This window comes from Mus caroli, unplaced genomic scaffold (genome assembly GCF_978045245.1).
Source record: "Mus caroli unplaced genomic scaffold, Mus_caroli_1 scaffold_14, whole genome shotgun sequence".
In the NCBI taxonomy this organism is placed as follows: Eukaryota; Metazoa; Chordata; class Mammalia; order Rodentia; family Muridae; genus Mus; species Mus caroli.
The window spans coordinates 115130522-115157335 of record NW_028227269.1 but is presented as its reverse complement, the minus strand read 5'-3'; the positions used below and the strand labels follow the sequence as shown (position 1 = coordinate 115157335).

General features: G+C 41.9%; 1 protein-coding gene across 1 annotated transcript in view; it reads right to left on the bottom strand.

Annotated features, from left to right (window-relative positions):
- Rapgef5 (Rap guanine nucleotide exchange factor 5) overlaps positions 1–26814 on the bottom strand; it is a 239294-nt gene that overhangs the window by 191126 nt on the left and 21354 nt on the right. Inside the window, exons 2-4 of the mRNA XM_085830724.1 lie at positions 7164–7214; positions 5047–5153; positions 941–1062 (exon numbers count right to left, since the gene is read on the bottom strand). Of these exons, the coding sequence (XP_085686850.1) occupies positions 941–1062; positions 5047–5153; positions 7164–7214 (280 nt within the window). The remainder of the gene's footprint in view (positions 1–940; positions 1063–5046; positions 5154–7163; positions 7215–26814) is intronic.

Sequence of the window (26814 nt, the reverse complement as noted above, 5' to 3'; positions counted from 1 at the left end):
GCGGTGTGATCTCGGAGCTAAGTCGTGAGGGGCTGCAGCACTGGGCAAGGAGACCAGGTAGAGGGAAGCGTGTTTTCTAGAATTGCACACAATATTGTTCTTTCACAATGATACCAGGAATTGCCCTCAATATTTATCCTCTATAGAATATCCTGCCCCATCCGCCTTGGCCTCCGCAGTTTGCTACAAACTATCAGTGTGGAGAGACCTACTTGTCTGCAGCTTCTCCTCCGCCTGCCCCCTCGTCCAACCCCTGTACTCCCTGTGCTCTCTTCCTGTCCTGCCTGGAAATCCCACCTTCTCTTTTAAACCCAGGATTAGCTTCTGACATCTTTATTTAGCCAAGCAACAATTAGGGACACTCCCCCTACAGTACCAACTAGCATCTGAGAAATCGAGATTAAATAAAAAACAAAGATAGTTTGGTTTCTGCTCCTTCAATTCTCCTAGTTCAACTAAGAAGAGAGAGATCGCCATCTATCTGACCTTCTACTTAAACATCACTTTCTGGCCTGTTTGAACAGCTAATATTCACAGCTCACATATCTACACGTTCATTGTTATTTAATTAAAATGGCAAACACATACGGCTCGTAAGTCAGTTTCTGATGATTGCATACACCATAATACGCCATTCATTTGAAGCAACAAAAGATCTCATTGGCAAAAATATGAGCAGAGTAGACAAGGAGAAAGGAAAAGACTTTTACAGGTGTAAGCCTGCAATCAACAGGTACCTAATCATTTCCACAGAGGGTGTGGGGAAAGTAAACGAATCAAAAATGATCTGCCATTTTTACTTAGAAAATAATTGTGTAATAAAATCTGCCTTCAAAAACAATTTCCATCCAGATTATGATATCCTCCGGAAGGTCAAGTACGGTCTGGTCTAGCAGTTTAACAGCACAGTGACTGTGTCCTCAAAGTAAGGAACACTCACCTGATGACATAATCCCCATATCCAGTAGAAGCTGCCAGACTCCAATGGCCATAGATCTGCACTGGACAAAAGGACAGTGTTCCAGGAGCCAGTCGACCAGCTCTGACCCCACACAGCTTCTCCTGGAACAAAGCAAAGCCACAAGCAATGAGAAATTTCAAAAACGAAACATTGATGTTAGATGCCATTCCTTTCATGAGCGCTCTGTCTCTGAAGTAAGCAAGCCAAGAAAAAAATGGCATTGCCTCTCCTCTACCTTCAGGTTAATGCTAATATAATGATAAGCATTCAGATATATGGTCCTTTTAAATGAGAACACAAGTGGCAATTAGACCAAACAGTCAATATGAACTTCTAATTCTATAGGACACCTTTCATGTTAAGGATCACAGTGTTAATTAACTAATTTCTCAGTGCTTCTTTCAATTAGGCAGCATCTTTGGGTTTTGAAAGCACTTTAGCCCATGGATTAAATACTGTCATTTTTTTTTCACATTCTCAAAACACTGAGGCTCCACAGCCTTTTCTGCGTGTCTGATATCACCTGGAACACGGAAGTGTGCAGACATTTGCTCAACAAACCAAATCTCCACATTGCAAGAGGTAGCACAGGTGGTCATGAGGAAGTCTCCTAGTCCGAGCCTTTCAACAGCACTATGCTCAGTGGTTTCAGGGAAAAACAAGGGTGCTGTCAGGTATAGATATTGATATGTCAAAGCTATCTGGAAACTTAGACGCTCACCCCTATCAAATCCTTTAGGTGTTGCTGGTGACCACAAAGCCCAAATCCTTCTAACTTTCCTTTCTCATTAGGAAGGGTTTATTCTGTTTGGAACACTGGCTTGGAACAAATATGCTAAAGTACAGAATTGCTATAACAACCTTAACAGAAAACTGGGTACCATTCCCCAACACGATATTGATTTCATTGTATCTGGTCCCTTTCTGCCCCTCCCTAAACTTCATCATTATGTTTGAAATTGCTCTTACCAACCATCTGACCAGGAAAACCATTAGGGACAAAGAGAAACTCTGCCCTTAATATCTCTAAAGCAAATAAAATGAGATGAGCTGCTATGCATTTATTTTCTAATCCCCTGACTTGTTGAGCAGATCTACAACAATCCCGTTTAAAGCTCAAATCTATGGGGCAGAGAGGAGTGGAAAGGATAAAAACTGAGGTTATTGGAGCATTGCGATCTAAATACTGGCAGTAGTTCTTAGCCACAGTGTGATTTAAGTCTTGTACTCCATCCAGAAGCTTTGGTGGTACATGGAGATCTAACCAGAGCTGTGATACCAGGCAGTAGCACTTCCATCCAGAGGTGATGAACTATAGACCCATGTGGTCCTGTGTACATATGGAGGTAATGAGCTATAGACCGATGTGAGTCCATGGACAGCTACATTTTACCCATCTCTGGGGTGGAAATTTTGCTTTTTCTTGACCTCTTCCTGTCTTCCCATTATAGTTTCTAACTACCTGTGGTAATACAGACAGTAAACTTTAAAACATAAATGATATAGTGGAGCGCTTAGTGATTCATGTACTTAAAAGGAAATAAGGTCTCAGGAACTAACATGCTCTTTCTATAGTACAAACTGAATAGAAACTTTTCAAAGCTTTTATTGTGGATTTTTACCTAGCATACGGGAACACATCACCTCCATTTACCACCAGTTTAAGTGCTCCATCCCAGACAACCTTATTGGTAATTTGTCTTCACTCCTAGAACACGAGTCAGTCCTTAGACTATAATGGAGAAGACATACAAATACATACTCCCTCCCAACTCTGTTCATATAAAAACCTACATACATTCTAAATTGGATAGCTCATTTTCCCATGGACCTGCTTAGATCTCCATTTCAATCAGTGCCCACCGAGATTGCAAACAAATTAAAACAAACAAACAAACAAACACACCCTAAGAACAAAGGTAGACTTTAGCGTAGCCTTCTGTAACTGACATGGATTCTCTGAGCTTGCTTACAACTAGACATGAAGACTTCCATATACAATGTCAGTTTTAAAGAGTTGGGTGTCACTGTACTCGATGTCTTTTACTTTTTTTTTTTTTAAGTTTCAACCTGTGTGGTGTGTGTGTGTGTGTGCGTGTGTGTGTGTGTGTGTGTGTGTGTGTGTGTGTGTGTAGAGGTTTGAATGCAAAATGTCTCCTGTAGGCTCATATATTTGGACACTTGGTCCCTGGCGTGGTACTGTTTATAAGGTGACAGAAACTTTAGACCACTGGTTCTCAACCTTCCTAGTGCTGAGGCCCTTTAATATATAGTTCCTCATGTTGTGATGACCCACAACCATAAAATTATCTTGTTGCTACTTCATAACTATAATTTGCTACTGTTATAAATTGTAACCTAAATATCTGGTAGGCGGACCCTGCTTTAGAAGGTGCAGCCTTGTTAGAGGAAGCACATCGTGGAGGCTGAGCTTCAGGAGTTCATCAGCTAGCCTTCCTTCCTGTTTGTTCTCTCTGCTTCATGCTTGTGGCTAAGATGTGATCTCTCAGCTTCCTGCCCATTCACCTGCTGCTATCTATCCTCTGACATGATGGGTACCATAAGCCAAAATGGACTCTTCCTGAAGCTGGCTGTTGTACTACTGAGCTCGCAGCAGCTGTGATTGTGTACCCAAGTTCTCCACAAGACTGGGCCTCTCAGCTCCTGGTCATGAAGAAGACAGGGTTCATAGGGCCCTACACCTTCCTGGGGTTTTATAATTCCGCTATAAACTTATTGATAAAAGGGCAGTCATTTCTTTCAGTGCCATAAAGAACTTGTAAGGTACCAATGTGCCTGGAAACAAACTCCCAACTACACTCATGTAACCTTGCCCCCCCCAACAAAAAGACATGACAATAGAACAGAGGCTAATGGGAAACAGGAAGAGGGGCAACATGAGTGGGCCTATAATAAGACAGCAGCAGAGGTGGAGATAATAATGACTGAAATTCACTGAGTACAAGTTTGAATCCCATTATTATGTATAAATGATGCATGCTAATAAAACATTAAAACATTTATTTGCAGAAACTGGTTACTGTTAAAAGGCATGAAGAAACTTTTTAGAACATAAACACCCTTTGTATATTAATAATGGTTACACAGATGATGATTGCATAGGTATATAGTAAATGAAACTGTATTAGGCAATATACTTAAGACGTGTGCATTTTTGTGTATAAACTGTACCTCAGACAAGAGTCTTCTTACCCCAAATATCTGGGAATCACTATTCCCAGGATCCAGGCAATGTTTTCAATGGAAACATTGGTTTCCCGTAGCCAATGAAAACAACAGGAAAAATAAACTGATTTTTTTTTACAAGTTAAATTTTTATAACTAAAAGGAACATCCTTTATTGGTAGAATATGTCCTCCTTTTTGTGATTTCTGAGTGCTGTCCCAATTCTGCTATTTCAATGTTATCTCTTTAAGAAAAGCAGCAATAAATAACATTTCCTTTCCTCTTGGTTTTACTTTTATAATTTTCTTTTGGTATCATTCAGCGTTAGTCCATCTTCCTTTGTTTTGTTTTGCTTTAATATTCCACAAGAGTGAAACACATGCTTCAGATGACCTCACAGTAGGTCCAGCCATTTATTAAGACTGGCCATAAACTATTTGTTTCTCCAATACAGATGTGACTCTATTATTCACTGGCTTAGGAAGACAGATTGCCTATTCTCATTTTACAGTGCAGAGAGGGATGCGGCTCCTTCTCACCTGGAGGATTTGAACAGCTCTTTTTACCTATGAAACTTTCCAGAGACTTGACGATGTCTCCAATATGGAGAGACCTATTTTTCTTGACGTCCCCAGTGTAGCATGCACCCATGTCTCAGGAGAATGAGAGGGGCAGGGGACGGGGGAGAGAGAGAGACTATGTAGTTAGGAAGGAGTTTCATATTCTTTTAGACCCAGAAGCCTAACCATGACCATAAGCAAGCACCCTTAGGATCCTCAGCAGAGAAAACACATCTGTCCCTCTGACTGCTAATACAGAGACAGCCTGCTACTCTATGCTCAAGGTTACAATTGTAACACAGGCTGTTTTCTTGACAAGGTGTTAAGAAATTGTGTTACCTGTAAAACCCCTTGAGATTCACTCTGTCCTTTACCAGGTCAGCTGCTTGAAGGATAATAATATTCCTTAATGCTCTTCCTGCACAGGAAGAATTCTCTCCATAAATCTAAGAGAAAAGACAAACAATCACTGTGAATGTAGAACAATAATGTGACAGTCTGTGAACTCCCAATAGGATGCTCTATATAAGTAGCATGACCAATTCCCAGAGCTTCAGACACATTTTAGCCTATGAAGCTACCGGCCTATAATTACCTTACTTTATTTTAGCTGATGGTCTACTTAGGTTATTAGACTATAATAACTTTTCCAAATGTAAAGTACTTTACCTAACTATAATTATAATATTCTTTTAAAACACAAAGGCTTCTGTGTAAAATATCCATTATCTTAAATATAGTGTTCCAATCACTATAGGAAACTGAAGAATCATTTAATCTATTTAGATTAATCACAAACAAATCTACTACTTTGGCCATATTGGTAATTTATGCATATAAAAGCCCTCAGAAGATATTTCCACCCTTAGTGAATAACTTAAAGATGGTGCAATGTCACAGCAGGCTACTCTGCCCTGAGGCTTCACATAACCTCAGAGTTCACAGCTAATTCCAAAGTTCTGATTTGATCTACAGTACTTCACAATTCCATCTTTCAGAAAGAGATTTCATTTAACTTCTTTCCTTAATCTTCTCATCCCTCCACTGTCATTGTTGGTCCCTGGAGATGAAGATAGGTAGCTTTAGTGAGCTTTAAGCCCTATTTTTAAAATACTTCCTTTTCTCCAATTGTACCTTCCTCTATAGCACAAGGCTGTTTCATAAACCAAGGAGGTGCAAAGCAATGAGCTTACTTCAAATGGTAAATGCCCATGAAATTGTTGTATGCTGCTAAATGTTTACAGATTTCCATTTGTTCTCTTTATTCATACTGTGAAATTTATTTATCTTATGTGGATGTGTACTTTTCCCTGAATGTATTTACATATGTATGTGTGCCATATGGTGCCTGGTGCCTCCGAAACGCAGAAGATACTAGATTCCCTAGAACTGAAGTTACAGATGGCTGTGAGCCACTGTGTAGATGCAGAGAATTGAACCTGTGTCTTTTGGACAAATAACCAGGGCTCTTAACTGCTGAGCCATCTCTCTGCCCCATTTGTTTCTTGGATAACTCCTTTTTCTTTTTTTCTGGCTGTGCTGGGTTTGATCTCAGGGCCTTGTACATACAATGCAAATACTTTACAATTGCACTACACCTCTGGCCCTCTTAGTAAACTATTTCTTCACCTATAAATATTGTCTCTTAAAGCAAACAAATTGATTGTATATTGGTCGTGACTTGATAGGAAATAAGTGCTTATACTTAATTCTCCCAGTCGTCACTTGTACATAATTTGATGAGAAAGTGAAAATGGCCAGAAATGATGCTTTGTTAACAAGTTTTTAAAAGTCAAAATCTTGAGCCACTGACATGACAGAAAGTTACTGAGGCAGAGGCATGAGTCAGCTGATGCTTAGCTAGTCCTGACACCTACAAGGTTCACTCAGTAAGTATAAAACATTTAATGAGCAGCTGACAAGTACAGATTCTACTCCAAGTGCATAACACAGTGCAGAGCAAGGCAGACAGGTCCTCACCTCCATCTCCGTTTCTGAAGAGTGAGAAAGTGTGGCTGATTCTTTAATGCAACATAATAAACACTAACCCATCTCTTCTCATCAGTGAACTCATAAGGGACAATGCCCTTAGACCTAACCACACATGCAAGACGCTCAGTCTTGTCTTACTAATGTTCTATATACAATGTATACTACTTGCAACCTCATGTGTTACCATCGATACAAAAAGTAAAGGATACATATTTACTCTGTTACATTGATTTGCAAGGCATGTGGAAAAGAGTTATTTCTTATCTCATGAGTATCATGTATCAGGGCAATGATCAGGGAATTTCAACTTCTTTGGTGGTCTTCCCTGATGGGGAGAAAGTGTGGTGAGTGCATTATCCCTGCAAAACTCCAGGTCAGGGCATCTCTAACAAAAGCATTCTCCACTAGCATTTGTGAACCACCATTCCAGAAAGTACAGAAGGATAGAGAAAACAGTTTCTTACCTGAGAAGGACTATGTTCAAGGTATGGATTAGAAATTCTTCTTGAGAGAGTCTATTTTAAAAGAAAAAGAAAAAAAGGAGAAATTAAACTCAAGCAGATACTATAAACCTAATAATAATAATGACAACAACAATAACAATAATAACAACAAAATAAAATAAAGCACATGTAAGAATCAGGCCTAGGACCACACTAAAGATGAGTTTAACAGACTTCAAGAGTCTCCTAAGATCATCTGGTCAACCTTCACACCAATCAAGCAGGTCACTCTACTTGACTAGCTCCTGCCTCAGAGGCCAACAGCTGCAGTGATGGAGAAAACTATGTCTTCAGACCCCTCTCTCCACTCCTGATGAGGCTGGGATTCCATTTCTCTTGCTCTGCCCCCCTTCAAGCCTCCTTGGCTTCTAACTCAGATGCTATCCCAGCCTCCCAGTGATCTTCCTGCCTTTTAGTTTCCCTCTCTGAACCACCCTAAAACCTTCAACAGACAAATCTACCCAAACCATGCCCTTCCACTTAAAGTGAGTCACTGGTAGCTTACAGGAGCTAACTTAAGGCCCCCAGGTCCACAGTCTACCTCTTATACAGTCTTGCGTTCTCTCTCTCTTCAGCACCACAGAAATTTTCTCACTAAGATTTGTTTCCCTGGGTCTTGAAGAAGATATTGTAGATTATGCTCACAAAATAAAAGACACATACTGAAACTGACAAAAATAAAGAATTTGGAAGAACCAAGAGTCAGGATGTTAGGGAGAGATCAGTCCACAAGTCCTTGTCTTACAAGCATGTAGACCTGAGTTTGATCCCCATAATCCATTTTTTTCAAGTGGGTATGGCAGCATATACTTGTAATCCCGGAACTATGAAGGCAAAGGCAGGTGGATCCTTGAGACACACTGGAAAGCCAGGTTAGCGTGGAGGGTGTAGACCAGTGAGAGACTATATCTCAAAAGTGAAAGTGGTTAGCACCTGAGAATGATGCCTCGGCTGTCTTCTGATCTCCACATACATATGCCTATGAACACACAAAAGTATACCCACCCATGAACATACTCACACACATACATTAGAGCAACCTGTCACTCACATACCTGGTTACATCATATTCTGTTCAAATCTACTCTTCCATGATGGACCCACAGGACCTCAAAGCCCAGGTTCGCACTCCTCCCACATAACTGCTAACCAAGCCTGACTCTACTTAACTTCTAAGATCAGATGAGGTCCTATGTGTTCAGAGTGATACGGTGGTATACCAGATGTTACTTCCCGTGAAGCCCTGCCAAGGGGAATGGGGCAGGGAGAGGGGGGCTTTGATACTCTCTGAAGATCTTTGTTTAGATGCTGCTCATGCTACAGAACATGGTGGCACATTGGGGACCCGTGCTAGCACTTTGTAGTGCTTTGGTCTTGTGGCACCCAGCATACGACGTTATGTAAAGATGTTTATTTTTCCCATTCATTTATTTAGCTCTTTGTGTATCAACTAAGTATTTGCTGTATGGTTTGAATTGCAGGACCTAATTTTCCCTACCTAACAATCTAGGAAGCAGCAACATCCCCCACAGATGCTTAAGCACAATGGAGGATGATTATCATGTTCTACTGCGGTTCAGGAGGAACAGAGAAACTAACATTTAGTGAGCTCCCAACCCATGTTTAAAAGCGCTTTACACCTGGACTCTAAGAATGGATGCTTTAGAAAGCCCAGTTTTTAGCCTGCCGCCTCCATTTCTTAAAATAACCTGCCATATTTACCAAACATACCCTGTCATGCACTGCTGTGTGGTATGTGAACCTTGTACCACATTTTAACCTAAAAAGAAATTCCTGTTCTGACTCTTTCATATTCTAGACAGCTCCCACACTAATTATCTTTTGATTAAACAAACATAAGTATTGACTATTTGTCCGGAAATGCTAATAAACTTTGTTAAAAATCTGCAAGTTGCTTTAAAAAAGGAAATATTATAAGCTAGCCTATTTTTGATGCCTGCCATGCCGGCCTTGTCTATGCATAGTTCCCATGAGTCTTCCCAGATCTCTGTCATCTGAGTCTATAGAGTACCTTCAATTATTGAAATATCAAAAAATTTTAAACTTGCATTTACACCAGATTTTTCCTGTGAAGATGAGTTGTCATGATGTTACTTTTTATATCCTGAACAAGAATTTAATAACAACAACAAAAAGAACATTGTGGTGGACCAAAGCAAGCACACTTCAAATATTCATTGAATTGTCTCAATCAGTTAAACAAAACCAAATCTTTCACACAAGCTAGTCCAATAAAAAAAAGCTTTCCTTAGGTAAAAACCAGTTCTAAAAAACCGGGCAGGAATATTTTCACAAAGGAAACAAACGACTGCGTTTCTCTCCATTGCCACCCTAAACCAGGCAGCCTCCAGAGTTACAGTCACACAATCCAGCTAAGCAGCACCACCCCAGCACGGCCCCTTTCTAAAGACAGGTAAGGGAGGCAGGGAAAGTGATGGGACTCCTCAGTGCTATAGAGATAAGGGTGTTAGACAAGCTGCCAGTCCCTGGGGAATGACAAAAGACATAATAAGACCTTCTCTTTCACAGAACACAATCCTATTGTCAGAACCTCCTCTGAAGCCTCTTAACTAGGCCCAGGGGAGTTTTCTTTCATTAACACTTAGGATAGCAGCTCACTGAGCTAGGGCAAACCACAGAGCTCTCTGTGGATCTCATTGAAGTACTGACACTTAAACTTAAAATGACTTTTCTAAACGTTCCTGTAGACACTACTCCCTGTTAGGGTTCAATGTTGATCAGAAGTAACAAGTTACAAAGGCGAGATAAAGAGAACATACAGATTATCCACCCACACACACACCTCCGTGTTTAACAGGTCTAGGAGAGACTTGTTTCTTCACTGTATGAGAGGACCACCATACAGTTAGTCTCCAAAGGGCAGCTCAGCATCTACAAGAGCACTCTGAGAAGGATACCCCTCCATTTTAACATTCTGTCCCTGATCTGTACCCTGGTTTCACTACTTCATTCAGCACACAGGGCTTCGTTGCCTCACCTACAGCACCTCCCTTCTATTTAATTCATATTATGAAGCACCTATGCTTCTTCTAAGACACTGAGAAAACTAGAAACATGAGAACAAGGACCCTTCCATGATTTACACAACCCTTTCCCAGAAGACACAAGCTATAAATTTTAAACCTGTGGTGAATTATCCCTCTTGGTTCTGAATTTCCCGTCAGTTTGCTGTATCACCTCAGGTAGCTAATCTATCAATACCGGATATCGTTCTGATGTGGGCTTCGAGTGGGAGTTGTGACAGGGTATCTCTGTGTAGCCTACAACAGCCTCAGACTTGTGATTCTTCTGCCTTGGCTTCCAAGTGTTGGAACTATAGGAGTGTACCACCCAAGTGTTCTCTCTTTAAAAGGCTCCCACCATTATGATCTCATGAATACAGAGAACAGAAAGGGTTAGGGTTCATTGCTCTGCTTCTTCCCAACTGCCAAGAATTACTTAGTATAGGTGCATTGATTCAGAAAGGCACATGCATCCACAGATAGACTAATAACATGAATGAAAAATGGACTTTAATTCAAAATTTCCTCCTCCTCTCTATTTTAATGAATCATGTTTACTAAATGAGCCCAGAGAAATTTAATATTGTAAACATGGGTTAGAGGCCTGAGGTCCTTTATTGTACATGAATGGACACCAAGAAAAGGAGAGATGTCATAACTAAAAAAGACAACTGATTGACAGCCATATGTTGCTTACTTCCTTTTAGGTGGGTGTCCACGAAAATTAAGCTATAATTGTCCAAGAGCCAAGCCTGAGACTCACTGCAGTTGATAAAAATATCTTAGTTGAGATGTAGAGCTCTTGTCTTATCATCTCATGCAGGAGATGCCTCAACACTATCCGTAGATCCTGCTTAGGTTGCCAAGGAAAGAGATTTCCTAAGGAGAAAAAACAAATCCTTAAATCACCATGGAAGTACAACCTGTCCTATCGCTACAGTGAACCAAAGAGCACAGCAGACTGACTGATGACATAGTCGCTGTCTCGTTCCCCATTTAGAGCAACCAGGCAGAATATGAAAAAGGAACCATGGAATAAACACACCTGGACATCTCACCAAGCTAGGAAACCAGAAAGCTTCACAATTAACTGATGGACGTATAAAAGAAATCATAGACGGAAACAACAAAGCCTGTCACTTTCTGGCAACTTCTAAAACTATGAGTCTTTCTTATGACCAAGGATAAATGTGTTTCTCAACCAACCCCTGGTCAAGATAAAGGAGAGAATCCCACCATTTGTAGGTTTGAAGATCACATAGCCAGAGAATGAAGTACTTTCCTACAGGCCCCAGAGAAATAAAGTGAGAGCCATAGCAGAGACCAAAGCCAACAGTATGCCCATAGCTGAGTCATCATAATAACAAAGTATCCGCTACAGGCCTATATTTTACAGACATCAAGTAACAATCTTTGAAAAACTCTGTTGTAAGTAGTATCAATTCTGTTCTGTAGAGGCTAAACCAGACTAAAAAGAAGTTAGGAAACCCCCATATTTGCAACCCAAGTCCATCTTTAGTCGCTACTCCATATATGTATACATATATGTGTGTATATGTATACATATATATATATACATATATATATATATAATAACATAGAATATGGTGAGTTAAGTAAACTGACAGATGCACATCCAAGTGACTCTTCTAGTGATGTAAACACAGCTCTGTTCATCTCAGACAGTGCACCAAAAGACAGGAAAAAAAATGGTTCCACCCAAGTCCATCTTTGGGGCTGCTTACTGAAAACATCACAAAAGACTCTCTTCCACTACAGCTGCTAACTACTTAAATAGACTCAGGGAGAGCAGCAAGAAGTCCACTAAGGGGCTGAGAGCTGAGAAAGTATAGCATTTGCATGCAGGTCCTGGGCTCACTCTCCAGCACTGTGTGTGTGTGTGTGGGGGGGGGGTAACAACTAATACCTGCTAGATCCAGTGGTTCCCAAGCCTGAATGGCATAGAAGTTCTTAGGAAATTTAAGGAGAAAACACCATAGTCCCATGCCAAACAGACTGAATTAGAATCTCAAGATCTGAGTAGCATTCCCCTAACCCCCAGTTAGTTCTAATGTGTAGCCAGGTTTGAATTAAGCTGTAAAAAATGAGTGAGTTCATGCTAGGGAGACGGCTCAACAGTTCAAAGTGTTTGCTGCTCCTTCAGAGAATACCAGTTAAGTTCCTAATACCCGACTGTAATTTCAACTCCAGGGAATCTGATGACCTCCTCTGGACGCTACAGGTGCCTGCAATCACATGCATACATTCCCATACACATAATTGAAATAAAAAAAGTAAAATAAAAAGTGACTTCTCAGCTATTTGAAACTTTTCTTCAAACATTACCTCCATCAAACACCCTGCTGAAGGAAGCAGGCAAGCATTTTGCCAAAAGAACTGAGATGTGAACATAATTTCCCATCAGCTAGCTATCAGGAGCACCCACTCAGACCATATGTGCTTTCTGTAAACTAGACACAGCCACAGGCAGTCTCCCCCATGTCTGCAGAGAGCTTTACCCTCTTAATGGCATAAGCTTTGTTTTGACCTCCCATTAACCAAGGGCTCCGTTCGAGCACAAACACGTTTCCCCACTTAAACTCTAAAGCTGAGAGGTGAATCACATCCTTGGTAAGAAGTACAAATAGTTGACAATTTTGTCTGCCTGAGATGTCAGTGAAGACTGCATCAGATACAAGAGACAACCCCCGAAGGTTCCGTGGCTTAAATTTAGGCTGTGTTTACAAACAAGGGAACAGTTGTGCCCTCCAGACTATGCATCCCTAGTTAATGTGGTCACAGGAAACCAAACTTTAGAGAACAAGTAGGAAAAAGTTGTGGGGAAGTTTTAGCAAGCTTACCCCATCTGTCACTGAATTCTCTACACTTATATGAGCACGGGTGGTCATGTCTGGACATCAGCGCAGACCCTTCCGACAGCAGCCAGCGTGACTGAGCTCCCTCAACAGCTCAAATGCAGAGCCCTCGGGAAGAGCAGAACGAATCATGGAAATGCCAGGAATCCTACAGTGATGTCAATAAACAGCAATCTGATAAGCAAGTGAGTATGGGTAGACAGGACACACCTTCCTCCCAGAACAATTCCAATGGCTGAATGTAATCATAAGAAGCCAGAAGAAAAAGTGCCCCTAAGGCAAACTCCGCAGTGGCAGAGCGGCAGCCAATACCTATGAGCGAATGCTAAAGTGAATGGAAACTGTAATAAGACACAGGGTCCTCACCTTCTGTGTACAAATATCTCCCTATAAGATGATCAGCGCATGGGAAAACAGTTTGCAGTGCATCTGGGAGATCCCCCTTAACCACGTGATAAAAACAACAACAGATCAGGTGACAAGATGAACGGAGAAAACAGTATTTCTATCAAAATGCATATCTGAATTTCATGAGATGCTATCAGACAACTTCAAGTTGAAGGGTGTTCTTTAAGATATCTGGTCTGCGCTCTGATAAAGATAACAAGTTTATGAAGGGGCAAAAGAAATTACAACCCTGGAGAAGACTAAATCAAACTCCCACGCTGGCCTCAAGCTCTTTATCCTTCTCCTTAGCCTTCCAAGTGCTGGAATTGCAGCTGTGTGCCACCACACTCAGCATGAAACTCCCAAGCACTGGAGTTATCTTAAACAGCAGTTAATGTTCTCCTTCTTCCCTACAAATGCAGTCTCAAGAAAACATCCAGGTATTATTTCCAATTTCAACACTTATTTCTTTGCTAAAAGCTGCACTTCCCTTACTATTGGCCAGTCCTCACACCTGAACAGATCCATTCCCTGGCTTTCCTGCCCATGTGGGCCCCTGGGGCTTTCACACACCTCAGATTAAACCCCTTCAACATCTTCTTACACATTATCTTTAACAAGAAAGACAACAAATACATTTTTCAGCTTACCCCTGCCCCTGCCTGTATGCTCCTGGCTGGACAGTGCTCCCTGTAACCCAGCAGTCCATACACTCCTTATCTCACTATACCAAGTCTTCTTATAGTCTTACATTCAAAAAATGTGTATATTATATATGTGTATATGTATATATGTGTATATTATATACATATATGTATATATATATAAATTATAATATAACCCCAATATGTACTGACAATAAATAATTTATTTTTACAAGAGTTCCTTATTATCCATATAATTTTATCATTTTTTAAAAAGGAAAGCCAATTTCCATACTAACGAGATAGCTGTAGCAGCTGCTTATTTTTATACAAAGAATCAGGGGCTGGAGAGATTTCCCAGTGGTTAGAGCATTTACTGCTATTTCTGGAGGACCTGATTTTACACCTAGCACTCACATTGGACAGCTCACAACCCACCTGTACCTCTAGCTTCAGGGGATTTGATATCCTCTTCTGGCCTCCATGGGCACCTATACACATATGCCATACACACACACACAATTGGAATGAAATACTTGGCTAAATATTTGATGTTGCAGTTGTAGCATGTCTTCAATGTTTTTCATAATTAACAGATAGGTTAATTTTATAATTGTCAATGCTGAGAACACTATTTTGCATAAATCTATAGCATAAAATGGCAGGTGTATGTTTAGGACCACTTCAGAAAATGTTGGAAATTCCATCCTCATCCCAAGCCGAACTCATGGAACAACTTTTTATGGAACTCAAGTCAACAACCTAGACCACCATTTTTTAAAAATCAAATGTTCTAATGAATTACAGTTCCCACATCTACCAAGTAGATGAATGCTGAGGAATAGCGATAGGAAAATGTTCTTGTTTTCTATAACTAAATTATTGTGTTTCTGTAAGAGCAGTAAATTTTATATGTACAGTAAGAACACTTTAATCAAAACATGCAACAGTCTCAAATCTGAGTCTAGGTATTCAGCGTTTGTCAGTGTGCATGATGAGATGCTGTGGGTATGTTCAAAACCAGGATGCACAGACAGGCACTGCAAACACTCTGGAATCATCCCACATTTGGTGCACGTGTGCACACATGTGTGCCTGTGCCTGTGCCTATGCCTGTGTGTGTTTGACTGTGGCAGAGTGATGGCATTGAACATGTGTGCACACGAGATCAACCTGCAGTGTTATGTCTCAGAAGCCATCCACTGTGTTATTTACAACATAGCCTCTTGCTGGGAACTGAAACTCATTGCTTAGGCTAGACTAGCAGCCCAACAACTCCAGGCATCCAACCATCTGCTTCTCCAGTGTCAGTACAAGCCACCATGCCTGCCTTCGTATCTGGATACCAGGGATCCAAGTTATGTTCTGACGCTTGCATGAGTACTGACTGATGGAGCTCTCTCTCAATGCCTCTTTATACATTTTGATTTTGAATCAAATTTTGGTTGCCGCCCATTCAGAAATCCTTCATAGCTGTTTGATTCATTATCACCCTTGGCCTTAAGGCTAACAACCACGACCCCTTAGGGTATCCACAACCTCAGTTAAAGAAGCCTGAGACTATGGCACAGGTTTGTAATACCAGCACTTGGGAAGTGGAGGCAGGAGGATCAGGAATTCGAGACCAATCTCAGCTATATAGTGAATTCCTTGAGATAGACAAGAACCTGTATCAAAAACGAAACAAAACCGTGGTGGGGGGGGGGGGAAGGACTACAGAACACTGATGAGAAGAACTAAATATATAAGAAGAAAACTGTGTCTCAAAATCTGTGTCACCTAGAACGAGTCACACATATTTAAATTTTCACATGGTTCACGTGACAATGCATTCGGTTCGTATATGCTTAAACCTCCCTTCTGAATCTCTAAGTGCTTCCAGAGCACTCTGGACTTCAGACACTCATTTGCATTTGGGCTTCCTCTTACTATGCAAATCTGAAAGAAGTGGGTCTCCCCCTTGATCACACTTTCAAATGCCCCAATGCCCACAGATGTACTGTGTGTGGTTAGCTTACACTTACTACATACTTGTATAAGGGAATACCTCTCTTTGTTTGGTTGTTGTATTTTCTTTCCTAGACATGCACCTTCTCGAAAGGCATCCATGCACAGTACTTAAGAACAAGAACAGAGCCCAGCATTCACAATGCTTGCATTCAAAGTACAGCCACAGCCCTAAGAAGTTGTGGTCTGGACAAGTTATTATCTCCTTTGTTTCACTGGGTCTACCCTTTTAAGTGAGTAAAATAAAATATGCTTATTAGGTTGTTATAAAAAATAAATTACTGGGCTGGTGATATGGCTCAGCGGGTAAGAACACTGACTACTCTTCCAAAGGTCCTGAGTTCAAATCCCAGCAAGTACATGGTGGCTCACAACCACCTATAATGAGATCTGACACCCTCTTCTGGTGTGTACTTATGTATAATAATAAATAAATCTTTGGGCCAGAGCAAGCAGGGACTGAGCAAGCAGAGTTGACCGGAGTGTGTGGGGTTAACTGGAGCGAGCAGAGGTCCTAAATACAATTCCCAACAACCACATGAAGGCTCACAACCAGCTATGCAGCTACAGTGTACTCATATACATAAAACAAACAAATAAATCTCTAAAATAAATAAATAAATAACTTAAAGTAGTGATTTTCAAAATTCTTTATTTCCTAGAGAATGTCATGAAATACCCCTGGGCTCCCATCCAGTTTTGTGTTTGGTGGGTTTAGGGTAGAACCTGAGAATCTGAATTTTAATGAGTTCTCAGAGTGGACTGATACTGGAGGAGATCAGGACACTATACCCTAAGGGCCACAGACTGTAAATTACACAGACAGCTTAGAATAGTGCCTGATGGACAACTGTAGAGTATTACTGGCCTTTACTACCATCCCTGTGCAGCACTCAGCAAGCTTTCCCACAGGGAGGCACAGGGATGTGGGCCCACGTAAACTTCTCAAGGGACAGAAAGCGTTTTCCCTAGGACATGGCAGAGGACTGCATGTGAGTCCATATGAATCATCTGAGGCCTTCCTGGCCATAAGGGGAAAGAAGACGAGGAGAACATCCCTTCCGCACCATCCCCAAGACTTTCACGTCAAGCATCTTTTAGACATAGCAATTTGTTCATGGGCCGGTCTCATGTCTCATACTCAGGTGTCTAGGAGAATTAACACAGACTCGCACTGGTGTTGGGTGGTTGGAACCAAGGCCTTCTCCCTGAGCATGAAGGTCTATGAGCTTTGTCACGTGACACCACCACTGTTTAAACGCTAGGTACAGCTGATAGTGTTTTACCTGGATGTTGGCATGAGGAAAATCCTGCCACCTACTCAAACCTATCCCCTACTTATGCCTTGGTCTCTTCCCGGGTGCCCCAAGTCTTTTAATTACTTTTTTACTTTAGAATTCAAGAGGATCAGAACCAGGCAAGGTGGTGTACACCTATAATCCCAACACGAAGGAGGCTGAGGCAAGAGAAATCATTAGTTCAAGACAAACCCATACAGAGAGATTCTAACTAGTGAGATTCTCTAACTGTTTTATATACAGAGACATCTATCAGAAATATCAAATGTAAACTCTTCCATGTGCACTCTTAGGTTCTACCCCCATAGAAAGTCAGTTTTCTGGCTCTCTGATGTCTGTTCTGTTTCTGTCGACCTTGGGCAAGTCTAGTTCAAAGCAAAACATTGTTCCCAGAGACAGTGAGAGTACACCACATCATTGGGTCTTTAACATTGACTATGAGGAGCAGAGATTCCTTCTCCCTGGATACTGATGAAACTGTGAGCTGGCTTGTCCTTCACTTACTTTGTAGCCCTTGATTAGCTAACATTGGACCCTGAAGACTTGTGAAGTTTTCTTCACACACACTCACACACACAGTCACTCACACACTCTCATACACGCACGCACACACACACACACACACACACACACACACACCTTTTGCATGACCTTCCTTCAACAGCTCCCTTTACAGCCACATCAGCCTCTGTCACTTCCTTCTATGTTTCCAAGCATAACAAGTAGGAACGTTCTCCGAATCTCTCACTGTATTTCCTTTACACATTCCCAGGTACGGACCTGCCGTTTTTCTCTTCATCTACTAAAATCGGATTCGGCACACACTTTCTGTGGCAAGTCCTTCACACTGTGAAAAGCCATTGTAAGGCAGAAGTGCCTTCAACAGACTTACTCAATGGCCACCCTGCACTGCAGGGCTGAATAGGTGACAGGGAGCTGCCACCGACAAAAGTCTTATTAAGGAAGTCGTATACCGCACATAAAGCTAACTTGGGAAACGATCCAAACTCCACAGTCAGAGTGTAATAGCTGCTGGATGAATACTGCCTTTGTGGAACTGTAGCAGGTGAGGGTCTGTCTAAATACCCTTTCCTTTCCCCAACTCTTTGATACTAACTTAGAGTCTACTTTTACCAAATCATGTCCTCTAAGCCTGCTTCCTATGTTATGTCTTCTATTTACACATCTACTATTTTCTTTACTAAATCCCTCTCTATTTTTTTTTTCTTAGACAGGGGTTCACTATCCATGGCTAGCTCTGAACTCACTATGTAGTTCAGCCTAGTCTTCAACTTGAGATTCTGTCTCAGTGCTATAAGTACAGGAATAAGCCACCACAACAGGCTCATCATAGTCTTTGGTTATATTTGCCTCTCCTCTCTGCAACCTTCTACTGTAACACAAAGATCTGCTGCAGCACAGATCATGTTCTTGACGTTCAAGGTGATCTCTAGTATTCTGGATTCCCCCAGAAATTCCCCTTATGGAGAAATGGGCAAGCATCAGCCACCTACCATTCTGTTCTTCTTCCTTCGCTAGGAACCTCCCACTGGACTCCTGGGATGCTACAGAGCCCACCTGGCAAATGCCACCTTCCATCAGCCCATCTCCTCCCATCTCCAAATGACAGTCCACATATGGTCTGGGGACCAGCAGCACCGGCCTCACCTCAGTGTTTCTCCATCTCTACCAGGCCAGATACACTCCTTCCATGGATGAAGGAACCGGATCCCAGGTGACTCACACAACAGTGAAGTCTGGGAAGGCTGGCCCATACCACCCGGATACTAACCCTACTTCTTGCGGCAAGCATTTCTAATTCAAACCCCTCCTGACCCCAACCAAGGTCCTCTTAGCAAGGATTACATGGGCAAAATCAAGTAGAAGATGTTGCTTACTTGAGTAAAAATAAAGACTGAACATAAGCATATGGAAGTTGTCAGAGAATGTCTGTACTAAACAAACATGTTAAATTCAACATTCACAAACATATCTATCATTTACCATCTCAAAACACGTCCACCAGTACTAATGGAAAGCAGCTCATGTAAAAGATGTCTAGATGTTGAATCGCCACTATTAGACAACTGCACTCTTCTACTTGCCCCCCTCAAAGCCTCTCCTCCAACCTGCTACCCAATGACTTGGCAGCAGCACACAAGTCAGGTTCAGATAGGACCTTGCCTCCTATATTCCTGACTATGAAGCTAAGCAGGTACCCAAACAGAGCAGCCTATATACAGCCAAGAAGAGCTACAGGGACCAGCAAGACTGATTCAGATCCCCAAGCTGAAAAATCTGTATGTACCTTCTGACTTCTGCACACACTTCACCTCCTCTCCTTACTTTCCCCCAATATTTAATGAGAAAGCCACATTCTTATTCCAACACACATGCACAGGCACACACATACCTGCATGCATGCATGCACACACTCACACACAAAGGCACATACGAACATGTACACAAACATGCACACACACATGCACATGGACACACACGTGCACATTCATGCACACTCACACACACATGCACACGTATGCATACACACATGCACACTCTTGAGCATGTGTACACACACAGGCACACTCACACACACACATGCATGCACACACAGGTACACGCATGTGTGCACACAAGGCTCGTGTGCACACAAGGTTTATGTGCACACACATGCACATGCACGTATGCACCTACATGCACACTCTTGAGCACCTGTGCATACACAGGCACACACACATGCACACGCACACACCCTGGCATGTGATCCAATAGCAACTGTGCATGTGCTTACCCTTCTCTGAAAGCACAACTGCAGTAAGAGGCACTGCATAAAGGGCTGTTTTTAGAGCTCCAGGCTTTCACTTGCAAGGACACTACCATCTGAGCATCTGCAGCTGCACTCCTTTCTATTTGGGTTAAATTAGGAAACAAGCTTCATTTCTTCTCTGACTCTATTCAGGTCAACTAGCGTAATCCACACTTTTCAAAGGAGGCCTCTCTCAGACATGTTATCAATGACAGAAGTTCTAAAGTTAACAAAGTACCCTACAACCCAGCAGCAGAGGGTGAAGAATCAGTCAATACAATGAGCAAAGTACACAGGGAGAGCCCTTTGCTAACTGATGCTGACTCCCGGTGACTCCAAAGCACTCGCTCCTCCAGCTCCCCCTCCCTTCCTGCCTAATCCAGAGCACGAGAAAATGCCATGCAGGCATTATAAACATTTTAAGGACCTTGAATGTACGGGGACATTTGTGAAACTGAAAGGACTGTGTAATGTAGCTCAACTGTTCATGGAGCAGGGCAGGATCACCTGAGCTCAGGAGTCCTGAGATCGACTTGGGCAACAATGACCTTGGTAGAGACTAAAAGTAGGAAGGAATATAGCAAAATGCTAATGGAATTTTTTGTGACAGGCTGCATGGTAGATTTTTGTTTCTTTCTAACTTCTTTAATAAAAGAAACTATTCAAGAAGAAAAATGTACAAAATAAGACAAACTCTCCAGGGACTGGAGAAGTGGTTAAGGCATTAAGAACACTCATTGATCTTGCAGAAGACCTGAGTTCAGTTTCCAACACCCACATGAGGCAGCTCACAGGGCGGCATGGAACTCCAGTTCCATGGCTTCCAATGCTCTCTGTCCTCCGCTGGCATCTACACATGCATTGTGTACCCATACAGGCACATACATTTAAAAAATATATAGATTATTTTTAAAAAGATAAAATTTCCACTCTTACCATTTTCTAACCCTATGAAGGAATGTTCATAAATTAAAACCGTGCTTTTTATATAGAAAGGGTAAATACATAAGGAACATGTCTCTAGTCAGGAGGAAATCCAAACTTAAGGACTCTGATGTATTCACGGAAGAGAGAAGAATAGTAAGACAAGGCAGAAGACGCTTCTAGGAAGTTGCGATCATTTGCCGCCCTCTCGACTGTGTGGTCAGTGACCATGCCTGCCCTAAGCAGACATAAGCACAGCTGAGAGACAACAGTGGAAGAAGTCAGCCAGGAGAGGAAGGAGACAGGAGGAAACTGGTGGACGCTCAAACCACAGTCCAGGAAGACACGAGGCAATCTTCCCTTTTCCAAGTGGCTGGTCATGAGTGAAGACATAAACCAGGTTCTGCCGAAGTTCCTGTTCTAATAACTGCCATGCCCAGAATGTCTGCTCAGGGGACGATCTGCTGAGGCACCCGGCTACTCTCTCCCGTCACTGCTCTGCGGCAGTCAAACAATTCAGGAAGTAAACACTGCAAAGCTCAGTATTAATGACTGGCTTCTTAGGTTCCTCATGTGTAAATATAATTTCATTGCTACACAATCAAGTCCTGTCTCAGCTCCAAAATGGAGAGTTATGAGAGGCATAAAAGGTAGCTACTCGTCACTGATGATACAATGGCACAATGTCAGGGTCTTTTCCAGTGGAATCTAAACATCCAAGCCCCAGGTGGACATTCACTACTTACTCTTGGATATGCAAAGCACCTCTTTTTTAAAAAAAAAAAATTAATCATGAGCACTGGATTCTTTTAATTTTTAAATTGTCTGTGTACCACATGTGTGCCTAGTGTCCACAGACATCAGACAGGATACCAGATCCCCTGGAACAGGAATTACAGATGATTGTGAGCCACATGAAGTGGATTACTGGGTCCACTGTAAGAATAAGTGTTCTTAAACAATGAGCCATCTCTCCAGGTCCTTCAAAAATGTTTATACAATATATATTTTGATCATATTCTTTCCCTTTCCCCAGATCCTCCCCACCTCCCTGCTTATACAACTTTATATTCTCCCTTCCCTTTTCTCTTTTCAGAAAACAACAACAACAAAAACAAAACTCAAAACAAGCAAATGGACAAAAGAATACAATAAGAGAAAAATGGCAAAGCAGAATGAAAAGCATAGGGACTGTTCCATGCTGACCAACTGCATGGGATCTGTTCCTTGTGACCAGCAACTCCTGTGCATGGGGCCCTTTCTCAGGAGTGATTGATATATAGTATCACCTCAGAAAAAAAAAAACTGATTCGTGCGGGGCGTGGTGGCACATGCCTTTAATCCCAGCACTCGGGAAGCAGAGTCAGGAGGACTTCTGAGTTCGAGGCCAGCCTGGTCTACAAAGTGAGTTCCAGGACAGCCAAGGCTACACAGAGAAACCCTGTCTCGGAAACAAACAAACAAACAAACAAACAAAACAAAAACAGAAAAAACTGATTTTTCCTTTCTCATTAGTTATCATATACAAGTGGCTTCCGGGTAAGGGGTAAGACCCTGTGTCTATTCCTGCTTTCTCAGTGGTGGAATTTTGTCTGGTTTGAACTTGGGTGGGTCTTGTGCTTGTTGCCACAGTCCCTGAACATTACTATGTGCATCAGCCTGTTGTGTATGGAAGACTCTTTCTTTGGAGTTATCCACCACCTCTACCTTTCAGAGTCTTTCTGTCTGAGTCTAGACAGGAAGGATTTAGTAGACATCCCATTTAAAGCTGAGGGGCCCAAAGCTGCTCTTTCTCTGCACAACTGTCAAGCTCTGGGTCTCTGTGTTAATCACCACCCACTATAAGAAGTTTCTCTGATAAGTGCTAGACAAAGCCCTGATCTTTTCCATCCATTTACTGTTAAGTCGATATCCATCCTTGATGGTGACTTGTATTTCTTACATAGCAGAAGGAATCCTGCTTTCTAATACAATCTTTTTACTGGGGAATCAAGGCCATTACTATTGAGCTATTTATTTATTGTCTCCTTTTCGGTCTAGTTCATATTCTCTTTAGACTTAAGTTTCCCTTCTATTGCCTTTGTAGAGCTGTATTGGTGAACTGAGATTGTTTAAATTTGATTGTTTTGAACCATAAACAAGATCTTACGTTTCTTCTATGACTCATTCCTGTGCTGTGCATCACATCCCTTTCTGAGTCCTAAATTTAAACTCTCCAGTTTGATACAGTGTCCTGGCCTCAGTGTAGAAGAGACACAGTGAGTGGCCCATGACAGGAAAAGTGCTTGCAAACAGCATTGAAATAAATATGCACACCACTGACAGCTTCCCCATACAAGTGTGCCACTGTTCTTTAAAAAAATGTATGTATGTATGTATGTAGGTAGGTAGGTATATATGTATGTATATGTGAATGTTGATGTGTGGCACTTTGCCTGCATGCATGCTGGTATACCACCTAAGTGGCTGCTACCAGATAAGACACTGGATTTCCTGGGACTAGAATTGTAGTTTTAAGCCATCATATAGGTGCTGGAAATCAAACCTGAATCCTCTGCAAGAGCAAATGCTCTTGACCTCTGAGCCACCCCTCTGGCTTCTAAAGAATTTTTAGACTGGAAATTGTTTCAGAACTCGTAGACAGAAAATAAAGCTGAATAGTTTAATTTTTTTTTCTTTTCCCAAAAGATATACAGTTCAGCAGCATCTAAGCTGTCTGGAGGCTTTGTTTCTACATCCTCTTCAGTTTGATTCTATGTGTGTTCCTTGAAATAAAAATAGCTACAGGAAGTACTGGGTTGATCAAGAACTTTCAAGAAGTAAGAAAATCTACTGGGAAAGGGGATAGAAGTGAGCAGGTGACCAGTGATTTCCTCCTTAAGTCAATTTCCTATTGCAAAAGCCACGAGTTAGAAGAAACTTGTTGAAAGTAATGGAAAAATCTTAGAACAGTGAAGTATTGTTAAAATTCTAAGCATATGGATAATAAGTCTTTATTATTCCCAGTTGGCTTTGATGTCATAGATGATGCTGGAGATAGGTTGTGCAGCAAGGTAACTATGTTTCATGCCACAGAACAATACACTGGAAATGGTTTTATGTTGGTAACATACACTGCTGCATGCATTTTACACTAATTAAAAAATGGAATCATTGAAGAAGAACTACATTTGTTTGATCCTGAATTCCCTGACCTGAACGAAAATGAGAATCTCCAAAACTACCCATAGCTCAGACCGTGGCTCACACCCCGGGGCCGAAGGCTGCCTTCGGGTGCCACCAGCTGCCCGTGGCTCATACCCTGGGCTGAAGGCTGCCTTTGGGGTGCCACCAGCTGCCCGTGGCTCTCACCCCGGGCTGAAGGCTGCCTTCAGGGTGCCACCAGCTGCCCGTGAGTTATTATGTTCTATACCATGCCAGCCAAAGCCTCCACTTCATCAAGGACAGATTTCACTGGCAATTCTAAAAATGGACTCACAGGCAAATGAAACTCCGGGAATTACCTGAGTTATGTGAATTCCAACATCCATCTTATGTGTACCAAAAGCAGCACAAAAGTGCTCGGCATACACAAACACTTACAGATAAAGGTGAAAATTTCAGAGAACAGACCTCGCCTCTCTCTTCCCACCCTCACCCACGTCTCTGAAATAAAGGTTCAGTGGTAGTTGAATTTCAGCCTTCATTCCCTCTTATTACTGACAAGATTTCACATCCATGAGGGAACTTGATTTTGAAAGTGTTCCAGTGATAAATTAATTCCATGACTCACAGAAGGCAATCCTTTTCACACAGCCCTCTCTTCGGTCCTGCTGATGACAAGCATTTCTGACCCATCACAGTCCTATTAGCCAGCAGGCGACACCCTCAGACCTCTAGCCACCCCCACGCTAGATTTCTCAAGCTCTTCTGTGCCTACAAGAGCAAGTTGCCACAAGGTGAGCAGAGATGCTGTGGCTGTCAGTAAGAAGTATGTTTTATATGATCACCAGGGCCACACAATCATTTGCTTACAAGCATACACGTGTGTGGCTGAAACAAATGATGCTCCTCCTCCTGTCATGTATGTTAGGCAACCCGACGCACTATGTTCTACAATAGAAATAAACACTCACACCAAGTTTTAACACTTGATTATAATAATTCTACAGTTCTCACATTAAGCTGTCAGTGAAGAAAGCTTCCATTTCTTGAAGTCTCTTTAAGGCAACAGATAAATATTTAAGAAGCGTGGAGCTAACACTAGACTGCCCTGCATTGCAACTGCCTATATATTATATGTATCACTATGTCTGAGAAGAAGGGAAGGAAGGAGGGGGCAAGAGGAGAGGAGAGAGGGAGGGGAAGGAAAGCAAGAGAGAAGAGAGGAGAGAGATCAAATGACCAGGCAACCTTACGACCCATGACAGCATTGTCAATGCACAGGTGGAAACACACCACTGGTTTTTAAGTAAAGTGTTTCTATAAATAGATTGTATTCTGGACTTTCCAGAGCATCTAGCACTCCTAACAGCCTTACCTAAAAGGAAAGACTGTTCAACAAAGAAATGGAGAGAGGTTTTGAAAAGCAGCTCAGTGGTAGCGCACTTGACCAGTGTCTTAGTCAGGGTTTCTATTCCTGCACAAACATCATGACCAAGAAGCAAGCTGGGGAGGAAAGGGTTTATTCAGCTTACACTTTCCACATTGCTGTTGATCACCAAAGGATGCAGGACTGGAACTCAAGCAGGTCAGGAAGCAGGAGCTGATGCAGAGGCCATGGAGGGATGTTACTTACTGGCTTGCTTCCCCTGGCTTGCTCAGCCTGCTCTCTTATAGAACCCAGGACTACCAGTCCAGAGATGGCAGCACCCACAAGGGGACACCCCCTTGATCACTAATTGAGAAAATGCCTTACAGCTGGATCTCATAGATGCATTTCCTTAACTGAAGCTCCTTTCTCTGTGATAACTCCAGCTGTGTCAACTTGACACAAAACCAGCCAGTACAACCAGCATGTGCAAGACCAAGGGCTCAATCCCCAGCACTGTACAACCAAAGAATGGATTGGTGTGAATTCCTTTGAACCAAACTGAAACATAAAAATGAAGTATGAGGCAAAGTCTGCCTGTCCTTTTCTCACTTCTAAACATTAATGCTGCTAGTGACAAAAAAACTCTAAACACAGACAGGATGATTGATTTATAAGAGTTTCCACGGTGGCTGTTAAGGTAGTAATTTTTGTCAACTTGACACAAACAAGTCACTTAGAAAAGGGAGTCTCATGAAGAACTGTCTCTGTCCAACAGTTTTGTGGGCAAGTCTGTGGAGCATTTTCTTGTTGACTGGTTGATATAGAAGGTCTCAGGCCACTGATGGCAGAAATGTCCCTAGGCAGGTGGTCCTGAGCTTTACAAGAAGGATAGCTGAACAAGACATGGTGAGCAATCCAGTAGGCAGCACTCCTCCAGAGCTAATGCTTCAGTTCCTGCCTCCAGGTTCCTGCCTCCAACACTTTGCTGGCTTCCCTCAATGATGGGTTATAAACTGTAAACAAAATAAACTTTTCTTCCCCAAACTGCTTTTGGTTGTAGTATTATCACAGCAATAGAAAGCTAACTGATATAGTAGTAGAAGAAAATTA